The sequence below is a fragment of the Monodon monoceros genome, unplaced genomic scaffold, assembly GCF_005190385.1.
Source record: "Monodon monoceros isolate NGI ecotype Baffin Bay Population unplaced genomic scaffold, NGI_Narwhal_1 Super_Scaffold_15, whole genome shotgun sequence".
Taxonomy (NCBI): Eukaryota; Metazoa; Chordata; class Mammalia; order Artiodactyla; family Monodontidae; genus Monodon; species Monodon monoceros.
In genome coordinates, this window is record NW_021703771.1 from 61547936 (window position 1) to 61562174 (window position 14239).

Sequence of the window (14239 nt, forward strand, 5' to 3'; positions counted from 1 at the left end):
CAACTGCTTCCCACCAGCTATCTATTTTACATTTGGTAGTGTATATATGTCCATATATACACTACCACTCTCTCACTTTGTCCCAGCTTACCCTTCCCCCTTCCCGTGTCCTCAAGTCCATTTTCTAGTAGGTCTGTGTCTTTTTTCCTGTCTTGTCCCTAGGTTCTTCATGACTTTTTTTTTTTTAGATTCCATATATATATGTTAGCATACGGCATTTGTCTTTCTCTTTCTGACTTACTTCACTCTGTATGACAGACTCTAGGTCTGTCCACCTCACTTGCAAATAACTCAATTTTGTTCCTTTTTATGGCTGAGTAATATTCCATTGTACATATGTGCCACGTCTTCTTTATCCATTCATCTATTGATGGACACTTAGGTTGCTTCCATGTCCTGCCTATTGTAAATAGAGCTGCAATGAACATTGTGGTACATGACTCTTTTTGAATTATGGTTTTCTCAGGGTATATGCCCAGTAGTGGGATTGCTGGGTCATATGGTAGTTCTATTTTTAGTTTTTTAAAGAACCTCCATACTGTTCTCCATAGTGGCTGTATCAATTTACATTCCCACCAACAGTGCAAGAGTGTTCCCTTTTCTCCACACCCTCTCCAGCATTTCTTGTTTGTAGATTTTTTGATGGTGGCCATTCTGACCAGTGTGAAATGATATTGCATTGTAGTTTTGATTTGCATTTCTCTAATGATTAATGATGTTGAGCATTCTTTCATGTGTTTGTTGGCAATCTGTATATCTTCTTTGGAGAAATGTCTATTTAGGTCTTCTGCCCATTTTTGGATTGGGTTGTTTGTTTTTTTGATATTGAGCTGCATGAGCTGCTTGTAAATTTTGGAGATTAATCCTTTGTCAGTTGCTTCATTTGCAAATATTTTCTCCCATTCTGAGGGTTGTATTTTCGTCTTGTTTATGGTTTCCTTTGCTGTGCAAAAGCTTTTAGGTTTCATTAGGTCCCATTTGTTTATTTTTATTTCCATTTCTCTAGGAGGTGGGTCAAAAAGGATCTTGCTGTGACTTATGTCATAGAGTGTTCTGCCTGTGTTTTCCTCTAAGAGTTTGATAGTGTCTGGACTTCCATTTAGGTCTTTAATCCATTTTGAGTTTATTTTTGTGTATGGTGTTACAGAGTGTTCTAATTTCATTCTTTTACATGTACCTCTCCCATTTTCCCAGCATCACTTATTGAAAGGGCTGTCTTTTCTCTATTGTACATTCTTGCCTCCTTTATCAAAGATAAGGTGACCATATGTACCTGGGTTTATCTCTGGGCTTTCTATCCTGTTCCATTGATCTATATTTCTGTTTTTGTTCCAGTACCATATTGTCTTGATTACTGTAGCTTTGTAGTATAGTCTGAAGTCTGGGAGCCTGATTCCTCCAGCTCCGTTTTTCTTTCTCAAGATTGCTTTGGTATTCGGGGTCTTTTGTGTTTCCATACAAATTGTGAAGTTTTTTGTTCTAGTTTTGTGAAAAATGCCATTGGTAGTTTGATAGGGATTGCATTGAATCTGTAGATTGCTTTGGGTCGTAGAGTCATTTTCACAATGTTGATTCTTGCAATCCAAGAACATGATGTATCTCTCCATCTATTTGTATCATCTTTAATTTCTTTCATCAGTGTCTTATAATTTTCTGCATACAGGTCTTTTGTCTCCTTAGGTAGGTTTATTCCTAGGTATTTTATTCTTTTTGTTGCAGTGGTAAATGGGAGTGTTTTCTTAATTTCACTTTCAGATTTTTCATCATTAGTGTATAGGAATGCAAGAGAATTCTGTGCATTAATTTTGTATCCTGCTACTTTACCCAATTCATTGATTAGCTCTAGTAGTTTTCTGGTAGCACCTTTAGGATACTCTATGTATAGTATCAAGTCATCTGCAAACAGTGACAGCTTTACTTCTTCTTTTCCGATTTGGATTCCTTTTATTTCCTTTTCTTCTCTGATTGCTGTGGCTAAAACTTCCAAAACTATGTTGAATAATAGCGGTGAGAGTGGGCAACCTTGTCTTGTTCCTGATCTTAGTGGAAATGGTTTCAGTTTTCCACCATGTTGGCTGTGGGTTTGTCATATATGGCATAAGTTCCCTCTATGCCTGCTTTCTGGAGGGTTTTTATCATAAATGGGTGTTGAATTTTGTCGAAAGCTTTCTCTGCATCTATTGAGATGATCATATAGTTTTTCTCCTTCAATTTGTTAATATGGTGTATCACGTTGATTGATTTGCATGTATTGAAGAATCCTTGCATTCCTGGGGTAAACCCCAGTTGATCATGGTGTATTATCCTTTTAATGTGCTGTTGGATTCTGTTTGCTAGTATTTTGTTGAGGATTTTTGCATCTGTGTTCATCAGTGATATTGGTCTGTAGTTTCCATTTTTTGTGACATCTTTGTCTTGGTATCAGCATGATGGTGGCCTCATAGAATGAGTTTGGGAGTGTTCCTCCTATTTTCACTTTTAACTGCCATGTAGCACTCCAATGTATGAATAACATTTATCTGTTTTGTAGCTGAACAGTAAAGTTTCTCTAGTTATCAGTCTAGAAGATGACCTGCTATGTCATAGTGTATGCACATTTCAACTTAGTAAGAATGAAATCTAGTAAGTAATAAGTAGAAATCTAGTAAGATTTTGCCAGTTTTTCTCCAAAATGGTTCCATCATTTTATACTGCAACCCACAGTGTGTGAGAAGATCCACTTCTTTACATTTTCGATAAACTTGTTTTTGCCAGATTTCTAAGTTTTGCCAAATCAATGGGCTCAAAATAGGCTTCGTTTTATCTTTCATTTGCTGGTTCCTGATTATTAGTATGGTTGAATATATCCTCTCTGTTAGTGACCATTCAGATTTCCCCTTCCATGAATTGCTTATGTCCTTTATCCACTTTTCCATTGGATTATTTGTTATTTTCTTATTGATTTGGAGGATTTATTTATACATTCAGGTACTAACCATTTGTCAATCATATGCATAAATGTGGTGTATTCTTAAATAACTGATTGTATCTCTGGAGTTTGCCCTGTACAGAAATGTTAAGAAGCAAGTTAAAACTGAGATGTAGATAAGAGAGTTGATATTTCCATGAGTCGATGCTTCTGGAAAAGGATTATGAATGCCACTTTTTCATCATTTCCTTATTTGTGCAGAGAGTTCAGAGTTCCCAAGTTCAGAGAGTTAAGTGTAGGCCACCTAGGTTTGTACTTGAAAATGTCTGCTAGATTGCAGAGTAGGTAGCTTAGGATAATTTCAGTACTGAATAAGAGCCAATTTTGAGAGTCATTAACTTCAGATTACTAGATCTAATAGACTGTGTATCTTCCATTGAAATAGAAACTGTTGGACACTGGGTGCGTCTCTGGCCATGACCCCTCATAGGAGCACACAGATCAGCTTGAGGCAGGGGCATGAGGCATGCAGGAACAGTCTGTCCCCAATTTACCTCTCAAATATTTTACTACGAGGAAAGTCTCTGCTCATGACATAAGTCCCTAGACTCAGGCAACTAAAGAAAACATGAAGAGCAGAATAATGTCATGGTGATGTCAGGTTGCATGGACGTGTTGCTTTGGGAACCCTGATAGGAAATCTTAAAATAATGATGGCTTTCTTTCTATTTCAGAGGTGTGGCGAAATCTTGTTTGAAAACCCTGATCAGAATGTCAAATGTGTTTGCATGCTAGGTAAGAAGACTTCTCATTTAAAATCTATTAAGCATGCTGATGTCATGTGAGCTTACTGTTGTTCTGTTGCCTTACTGATTGTCTCTTGTTCCATATTGCAGAGGCTAATAGGCTATTTTATAGGTTTATAGACAGCTATAACACATTTATATGTGGAACACTTGATGATAAAGAAAGGGTTTGATTTTAATAACTGTCAGTAAGTCAGGAACCATGCTTCTGAGTCTTTCAAATTTTTTCTTGGATCATCAACATAACATAGTATTGGGTGCTTTGTATTCAGGCAGCTGTGATGAGAAAGTAAGAAGAATCACATTGTAATTCCTAAACTAGAGATCATATGCTAGGCAAGTAAACTATTAAGTATTTACACCACAGCACAAAGCCCTTACTTACAATGCCTGGGAGGAATATACATTTGAACTAAACTGAAGTCAGCACCGCAGTTACCCACACTGCATTTGTAATAAAAATTGCAGCATCATAATGAATAATCATTTGTTCTTGTGGGATGATATATCATCAGTGCCTTTCACAAACTCTTTAATATATAATATTCCGTTAAGAGATGAAGTTGATATTATTTTCCTCATTTTATAGAGTAGAAAACTAGTACAGAGAATATAAGTGATGCACTTAACCTCAAAATGAGAAATGAGCCAAATCATGATATGAAAGTTTCTAATCTGTAAAAATTTAGGTCTAGTGTTTAGATCTTATTTGAGCCACTAAACTATGTTCAATGAACTTTTAATTAAGTAATTATAGTAATAGAACAAAGCAGTAGCATGAATAAATAAAAATAATCCTTAAATTTGACTTTCACCAAAATTTCACCCTAATCCATTCCAACTTTGAACCATACTCATAAGCAAAGAAAAAAATTATTCATTTTAGCTCCTTCTGTTTTCTCTGGCTACCTCATATGTTGGCAGCCTAGGTTATTGGTAAGATGGCTCAAAAGCAGACAGCAAGATAGAGGCAGGGGAACATCTTGGTAATTTATAATTCAAGATAATCGGGTAATAAATAATCAAAAGTTGCTCATTACCTAAAAACAAACCAAAAACAGAAACCAGACACAAACACTGTATTTTCCTGGTCTTCTGATCTTTCTTATTTTCTTGTGCTAGTATTTTAAACCTTTCTGATGCAGTTCTTATATGTTTTTATTTTAATTAAGATGGGGCTATATAGTAACATAGCCACTGGAAAATGAACATTCTGTTGGAAGCACATGAACAGTGAATATAGCATAGCATCCATAAATCCATTTCAAATGTCCAGTATTCCTTTCCCTTAACCATGAAAATGCCTCAGAATGCTAAGTGCAGGGTACAAACCACAGAAAGAGAGAGGGAGAGAGAGAGAGAGAGAGAGATGGAAGCAGAAAAACTTCCTTTGTCCAGCCATATATCCCAGCTTTGGATGTGGGAGACCATCTCATCACCGCATCAGATCTATTCATCAACTCACTCATTTAACTTTCACAATAGCAGTATGGTTTGGTGCTATTATAATCCTCATTTTACAGAAGGAAATTTGTGACAAATGATCGAATACTATAGGACCTTAATCCCACTAAAATATTATTTGATTATAGCTTCTACATGATCTACTAACATGAATCAGTTTTAATTCATGATGACTTTAAGCACATGAACACAAAACTTATTTTGATGAATTTTTCCTTGTACTAGCTCTCATGTGAGTGGCTTGATTAGTTTATAGCTAGGACAAGGACAGCAATAGACTGTCTACTACTGCCTATAGACTTGAATTCACTTAAAGTCAATCATCTTTCCATCTCTTCTGGATAATATGATGTGGTTTATAACCCTAACCAGAAGACACTCCTGGCCACCAAATGCATTTCCCCAATGAATCTGCCAAATTATACAAATTCCCCAAATTAGAAGAATATTTATATAAATCAGCTTTCTATTACTACCACTGTCATAAGATTTACAATTAACTGAGTACTTAAATATGTCACAGATGAAGTCCATCCAGAGTACCTTACATAGTTAGATCATTTATTCTAAGTAAATTAAGACATAGCCTCTCCTTCAAAATATAGATATCTTTGGCAATAGCAGTATATTATTAAGCTTGTAGGTTTCATTAGTTTATTAGATTTCTATTTTCTTAGGGACATAGAACTAAATAATATAAAGGAACCATGAAAATGGAAGTTTTTATTAGTTTAAGGGCGTGGGATAATTAAAGATGGAATAGGAAGAACACTTGTACATTTTACCTTTAAAGTAGATGGTAAATATTTATTGAATGTTGAAGATATTACTATGTCTAGTGAGCTGGAGTTACTCCGATAATGAAAATTATGCCCTCAAGGAGCTTACACATAAGAAGGCTTAGACTTTTTCCTACTTCTCTTTTTAAGAGGTTTGCTACAAAATTTAACTGAAACATTTACAGAGTCCTTTGAAATCTGAGATGAAAGAGAAATCTTAGATGAAAGAGAATACCAAAATAAAACTATTATGGGTATCAATACAGATGGATCAATCCGCCATTAGCATGTGTCCACCTGAAGCCAAAGGCTACCATTTCACAGCAATAGTGTGCAAGATAATGAAAAAAGTTGAATGATTTATTCCCTTAAAAGAAACAAGAGAAACTCAAGGCGTGAACATGTAACTCACTAAAACTGAGACCACATCTTAGACCACATATTTTATCAAGAAGGGGCATCTACATAACAGAAAAATAACAACAAAGCTCTGCTTCACCACTGTCTGAGGTCTTATCTGAGTTAGTTTGTTGCTTCCTTTGAGAGGAACCTGTGATCGTGCCCTTATGACTTCCCGAAGCATTTCTTGAGAAAACTTTGCATCTTCAACAGTAAAGGATAAGGAGTCTCTGCTGTTTAAAGGGACTGTTAAGTTTTCTAAGTGTTTCTAAGTCATGGATGTAGTTTGTGTTTTTACAGATCACATTATAACCTTTTTATGAATAAGTCAAAATTTTGAAACAAGAAAACCAAATATATAAAGTCTGCATTTCCAAAACTTCACTCTGATCTTTATGCCACCCCAATATTGAGATCCCTAATGGAGGCCAACCTAAGGCATTCAGAGCTTTGAAGTGTCAAGTTCTTGGCTCACCTCCTCCGGCATTCCCTCTCTACCCACTCACACGCCAGGTTTGGGGCCCCTGCCTTGGCCCCAGCTGTGCTTCAGCACATTTGAGATGGAACAGGGAAGAGGGTCACTAGCCAGGCACACCATTTGCACTTTTCTTCTGTCCCACCGGTGTCTCCCCAGATCTTTCTGAAAAATACAATTTTTATGCTTTGAGTTGTTTACCTCATGACATCCATGAAGAAGTCATCCTCATTAAACTCATACTTCTGGCTCATTACATTCAATGAGACATAAGTGTAAAATTCATCTGAAGTTACTCTGAAGTACTGAATTCAAAGCAGTTTTAAGTGAGAGCAAACTCTTGTCATATGTGGGCCTTACAGGCAATCATTTCTATGTTCAGGGGAATAGTTCATGTTGGATATGAAGGTAAATAAAGATGTAGTGCAGAGCTGGCTACACTGAGTATTTACTATTTATTCCTTAAAATTCTGTCAGAGGGGTAAAATGTAGGCAATGTTAAGTACCAAATTGTAATAAATGCTGCTTTGTTCTTTCCTTCACCCTTAAGGAGTTCAAAACTGCTAATTCCCACCCCCCTCCTTTTTCTCAATTTAGCCATAAGATTTCTCTCAAATTAAGATAGACCTCAAAGTTTACAGAACTATATCAAAGGGTACTCAACTGTATAGTAACATGTGTACCTTAATTAGGTGTAATGAATTGATAACCAAGGGAAGAAGGAAGTGAAAGAGAAATTCTCTCTCATTACACAATTAACGTATGAGGTGTGGCCGGTTCCTACAAAGAGCCAAGAGTATTTAAAGAAACTACATAAAATGATCAATGTTAATTCACTTAGTTCATTTGCTAACTTCTGTCTGGGAAATGCTAAATCCTGGGAAAAGAAACTTTCTAAAAAGAGTTCCCGATCAGACTTGGTGCCCTTCTTTCCCTTGTAATTTTACAATTTGAAATTTTCAGTGGCCCTGCTTTTGTTTCATGTGTGATTCCTTTCATGCTGATTGGTGTCATATCATTAGAATGTAAGGTTGTACTTTCTTATCTGCCATGGCTTAGAAAGGGGTGTTCATATTGTCAGGTTTCTGGTTGAAATTTTTTATAAATCATTTCAAGAGATCGTCAGTTTTCAAAGAAATAGAATACCATAAGATCAATATTTTATTAACATTTAACATGAGCACAGAGAGACTTGCTTTGTAGTCCAACCTCTGAAAAATTAACTGTGTACTTTGAGAAGTTGCTTCATCTTTCAGACTTCAAGTTATAGTTTTTCTGCAAAGTGGTAATAAAAATGTCTGTCCCTTCCAGCCCAGGGGTTGTCCTGGTAATACAGAATGTGATGTTCTGTGAGGAGACGTTGCCTGCTATGATGCCCTAGATATGGTTTATGCATCAATAAATTAATAAATAAATAATAACAACTGAAAATAAGCAAATTGATGATAAGCAATAATAAACAACCAAATAGTAAATTATTTATGACATTAACAGTGTTTAGAAAAGCAATTGAAAAGACAAAACTATGCAAATGTGAGAGCAATTTTAAAAAATATTAAATATGTTCTTCAAAATTTTGTCATACCTCAAAGGCATCATCTAATATTCATTCAAAGGATATTCATTGAGCATCTACTATATGCAAGGTACTATGCTAGGCACTGGGAATGCAAAGACCAGTGGAGCACAGGCCCTGCACTCAGAGGGTTTACATTCCAGGCAGAGATTCAAGCCCCAAATCCCAAAGTCTGCAATGCTAGCTTGAGAGTGACAAATGATAGAAAAGAAATAAAGTGTGTTGGAACTTCAGAAGATGAAAAGAGTGTGTACAATTGGGATATGAAGACACGTGGATTGATATGCAAAGACCAAGAAAGAGGCAGCATTCTAGGTAGATACATGACCATTTTTAAAAGCCCAAATACAAGAAAACTGAGGAGTGGAGAAAGAAGTAAGTGTTTCAGGCCACAAGGAGTATAAAAGGATAAATTGGAAAGGAATTTGAGGCCTTATTATAGACAGTTTGACTGTTACCACTGGCTATAAAAAGGACAGAAGTACCAAACGAAAGAGCGTTCTGGTCTCTTTTATTTAGTCAGTTAGAGAGCATTTTTAAATTTACATAGAGGGTATTATAGAATATTCTATAAACTAGTTTCTGCGGGGCAGTATTGAGTACAGCTGTTCACCAAATACTTGTGAAATTAAATAATTTTAACCCAATGTATATTTGAAACTGATGGCCTGAATTCTAGGCTTGATTATTTTAATGAATATTACTTTTATCTTTTCTCTTTGATATCAGATATCATAGTATTTTATTTAAGAAGTACAATATTGTCATCTTTTATACTGGAAAAAATTGATATTTTTTCACTTTTTCATCTAATAAAATTGGGAGATTTTTTTATTTTAAAATTTTGCTCTTATCACTGGCATCTGCCTGTGATTTTTGTATGTGGACAATTTTGAGGTCTATACATTTTTTCTTAGAAATTAATACGCAGTCTGTTTGAAGGCAACATAATATCTGTTATCAAAGTAGGTCACTACTTTGGTGGCATAGTGGAAAGAACAGGGCATTTAAATATCTGGACCAGCTAAAAACTGTGTGGTCATAGGAAAGTCACTTAACAGTTATAGATCTCAGTTTATTCCTCCCTAAAATGGAATAAGAAGTAATAATAACAATATTATTATCTACCTTATTAGGTTTGTTGAGGATCAAATAACACAACAAATATTAAAGCATTCAGTAAACTGTTAGAAGGCCTAGAAATATAAATATTATTTTATTGATACTAATAACTAAAATGTTCTAAGTTCTTGCATTTAATTTAATATTAGTAGTATTTTTATGCAAACTGACAGCTTTGATATACTTTCAATATTAAACTGTTTCAGTTTGCTTCAAGTGAATAGATATTTTCAAGTACATGTTTGCAATCTAGAAATAAGCATATTATCATCATAGGTTATTAAAGAAAGATTATTGTAAGGACTACTTTATGTGCACTTAACTTTACAAAAGTGAAGGTCTATGTTCAAAGACAAAAGCTTTCAAGTTGCTTAACTTTGATTTACTGAGATTAAAATGCCTTGGGAATTTGAATTAATTTTTAAAAATTTTTATTGGAGTATAGTTGCTTTACGATGTTGTGTTAGTTTCTGCTGTACAGCAAAGTGAATCAGCTATACGTATACATATATCCCCTCCTTCCCATTTAGGTCACCACAGAGCATTGAGTAGAGTTCCCTGTGCTGTACAGTAGGTTCTCATTAGTTATCTATTTTATACATAGTAGTGTATATATTGTCAATCCCAATCTCCCAATTCATCCCACCACCCCCTTTCCCCCCTTGGTGTCCATACGTTTGCTCCCTACATCCGTGTCTTTATTTCTGCTTTGCAGATAGGTTCATCTGTATCATTTTTCTAGATTCCAGATATATGTGTTAATATATGATATTTGTTTTCCTTTTTCTGACTACTTCATTCTGTATGACAGTCTCTAGTTCCATCCACATCTCTGCAAATGGCACAATTTCATTCCTTCTTATGGCTGAGTAATACTCCATTGTATATATGTACCACATCTTCTTTATCCATTCCTCTGTTGATGGACATTAGTTTGCTTCCATGTCCTGGCTATTGTAAATAGTGCTGCAATGAACATTGGGGTGCATGTATCTTTTGGAATTATGGTTTTCTCCAGGTATATGCCCAGGAATGGGATTGCTAGGTCACATGGTAGTTCTATTTTTAGTTTTTTAAGGAACCTCCATTCTGTTCTCCATAGTGTCTGTATCAATTTACATTCCCACTAATTAATTTTGTCTTACATTTATGAAGCACTTCATTCTTATCATGTGAGTACATCATTTCACTCCTATATGCATGTCCAAGGATGATATTTTCTAACTCTAAAAGAGAACAAATTGAAACCTGGACATTCCCAAGGGAAGGCAGAGACGGCATTATCCTCATCTCTCACCCAGGGCCTGGCCTTGTTTTACTTTTCAATGCACTCATCACCAAATGATGTATTTTATATTCGTTTGTTTGTTCATCACTCTCTCCCAGTCTCACTGCACCACACACCCATATATACAGAATGTAAATGTAAATATCATGAAAACAAGGAATTAGTTTATTTACTGCTAAGTGTCCAGCATCTGGAAGAGGGTCCAGCCACCTAGCCCCTCACTGGAGCTTAATATTTGCTGAAGAGATACATGCTGATACATTTGTCAAAACAGCACAATTGTCTGTAAAGCATGGCCCAGATGTGCCAAAGACTGATGGGTATAGCATTTAAAACCCTCTGCTAACTCAGCTAAGGAATGGGTCAGCTCCTAATTGAACTAAGTGGGAGTTTCCCAAGCATACTACTCTGGGTTACAGGATGAGAAATACATAGTTCTCTACAAATAGACAATTAGAACATATCCTAAAGATATAGGTGATTATCAATTATTTCTTGAGCACTACTCTATGCCTACCCCTCTACTAGTGTTACTCTGAAAGTTGATGTAATAGTGAGCTAGGTAGAATCCCTGTCACCACCCTTTATTCTGCAGCTGGAACACTGGGTTAAGAAAACAGGAGGAGGATTATTATTTCGTCTTCTCTATATTTACAAGAACATACAAAGTATTATTTCACCCTGAGGTTTATCATTTAAAAGGCTTTTACATTCTCTTGCTGCCTTTCAAAAATTTTTATTTGGAAATCAATATTGTCTTGCATAAGGAAAATAAGTTTGCTAGTTTCACAGTTGTTTTCCGAGGAATGTGGCAGCATTTCCACAGGAACCAAACACCACACTTTTGTTTGCAGCTGAAAACCAGAACTCAGATAAGAGCTAGCTGCAGAACAACAACACAAGCAAAGGTCAAACTATCAGAACTGAAGTTATCAAACCCCTAAAATATAAATGTGCCAGTCTTGTATTAGCTTCATTTTCAGTCTGAAGGAAGAGAAAATGAGACCTATCATCCTTCGCACAAAGCTACACTTCAAAAAAATTATTCAATCAACCAACATTTATAGGTGCACACTGTGTGCCAGTGTAGGGATACAAAGACATTGAAGTTCTGGTTCCTACCCTCAAGAAGCTCCCAATCCAGTGGGGCATGGACAACGACACAGGCAATGACAACATAGCATGAGAAACCATCATAAGGATGGGCCAGGGTGTTATGGGAGGGAGAAGGGTGTCAGGACAGGTCTGTGCAAGTGGTGATAAGGAGCTGAGTGTCAAAGAGAAGCAGCTCACAGCCCTGTGAGGCTGGAAAAGGGCAGCCTGCTGTGAAAGGCATTGGCAATTCTAGGTAACAGGAGCAGCGGGTACAGGATGCTTCATGTGACCAGTTAGAGAAACTGGAAGTCATTATACCTGGAGAACAGAATAAGAGGAAAGAAATGATAAGATAATCAGCGTGGAGAGGAAGGTGGGGCAGATTATCAGGGGTCTTATAACAGGGTAAAGACCATTTAGGGATGTTTAAGCAGGGGAGCTACAATGTGAAATACAGTTTTTAGAGGGATCACCTGGTCAGAATAGAGAATGCACTGGAGGAGGACAAGACTGAAGAAAGAAACCAGCTTAAGGAACTGCAGCAATAATTAGGAAAGAAATGATGAGTCTGTGCCTGAACTAAGACAATGTCAGGGAGGACAGAAGGTATGAGATTCAGCGGACTTTGCGAGAGGATGATAGGACTTTACAATGGAGTGAATGTAGGAAATATAGCTAAGTAGATAGAGAACAGATAGAGATGTGTTTCCCCCCACCTACTCCCAGTGGAGAGTATTCGAGAATCAGATTTGCAGTTGGGGAAAATGGTGAGTTAAATTTGGGCATAATACACTGAGATGCCCAAGGACTTCTCAGGTGCAGAAGGGAGTCTGGAGCTCAGGAGAGTGATCTGCTGGTAGGCAGTGGTGACTACATATCAACGATGATGACACGCCAGGGAAGGCGAGGAGTGAGATGGAGATGCACCTTATAACACTTGGAAACATCACTAGAGAGTTGGGCAGGTTCAAGAGGAGTCTAAAGAAGCCTAAATAGGTAGGAGATTAAGTAGGTAGTTAAGAGAAACAGAAGGAAAAACAGAATGCTATCATCTTGGTCAAGAGGAAAAACTTCCAAAGGAAGGTCATGCTAAAAATGTGAAACACCATAGAGGTCAAATGAGATCAAGCCTAAAAGGTGTTCTTGGACTGAGCAACCTGAAGGTAATATAGCATCAGCAAGAGCATAGCTAGTGGAAGGGCAAAGGGTCAGGAGGGTAGTATGGAGCTAAATAAAGAGAACCGAGGGCTTCCCTGGTGGCGCAGTGGTTGAGAGTCCGCCTGCCGATGCAGGGGACACGGGTTCGTGCCCCGGTCCGGGAAGATCCCCCATGCTGCGGAGCGGCTGGGCCCGTGAGCCATGGCGGCGGAGCCTGTGCTCCGCAACGGGAGAGGCCACAACAGTGAGAGGCCCGCGTACCGCAAAAAAAAAAAAAAAAAAAAGAGAACCGAGGAGGGGTTCTACTCTCTCAGGAAATTTGTCTTAGAAAGGAAGGTGGGTAATCTGACAGTGCCTGGAAAGAGTTCTCAAGATGGGAAAGGGTTGAGGATATTTTGATGAAGAGAGGAAAGAGCGAGTAGAGGAAGTGGTTGGATATTTCTGAAGAGAAAGAGAGTAATTGTGAGCCTTAAACCCCCCTCACACTGTGACTGGGAAAAGGTGGTGATGGTGGACAAGGAAGTGTAAGGATAGAGACACATCTGTCGTAGTGACACATATCTGAGGGCAGAAACTGAGACTAATCCATCTAATTGTTTCCCTTCTTTCTAAGAAGAAAGCATGATATTCTGATGAGAGTAAGGAGAGTAGCAGAGGCAAGCAGAAAGTGGTAGGTGAAGGTCTGAAATTAATGAAGGAAATGAGAAAGAACCAACTAAAGAGGGGTAAATGGGTAATTATTTGAAGCAGTTCTAAGGTTAGAATTTATGAACTAATGTCCAGTCACTAAAAATAAAATGTAAAACACAAGCTATGTGTTCCAACACGCATTTCAGATGCTCCCTGTTCACGGACACCCTACCCTTTTCTCCTTTTGATGCCTGCTCCTTCTGCAATGGTCAGGGGGCTGCCTTCCTTGACCCTAATTCACAAGCCCCTCTCTCTCATACTGCAAATATTGAATTATTTCTCCATTCCTCCATCTAGCCTGCATATTTCAAGGGAGCAGGTGTCCATTTTATTCAAATATCTTTGTATCCCTAGCACCCAGAATTGGCCTAAAGCTCCAAAGAAGCACCAAAAAAATTCAGAATGAAGATAGAAGAAAAGTGTAAGGTTATGTATTCTGCTCTTAAGTCCTCCTCTGACCTCGTGGTGCGTCAAGAACT

At 37.2% G+C, this 14239-nt stretch overlaps 1 protein-coding gene across 3 annotated transcripts in view; it reads left to right on the plus strand.

Annotated features, from left to right (window-relative positions):
• The window catches only part of PDE7B (phosphodiesterase 7B), a 334476-nt gene that overhangs the window by 108612 nt on the left and 211625 nt on the right, over positions 1 to 14239 (plus strand). For 2 of the 3 annotated variants that reach the window (XM_029223802.1, XM_029223804.1), the window contains exon 2: positions 3643 to 3703. In XM_029223802.1, coding sequence (XP_029079635.1) covers positions 3643 to 3703 — 61 coding nt within the window. Of the gene's footprint in view, positions 1 to 3621; positions 3704 to 14239 lie in introns of those variants that run through there. The other variant, XM_029223803.1, reaches the window with a different exon arrangement.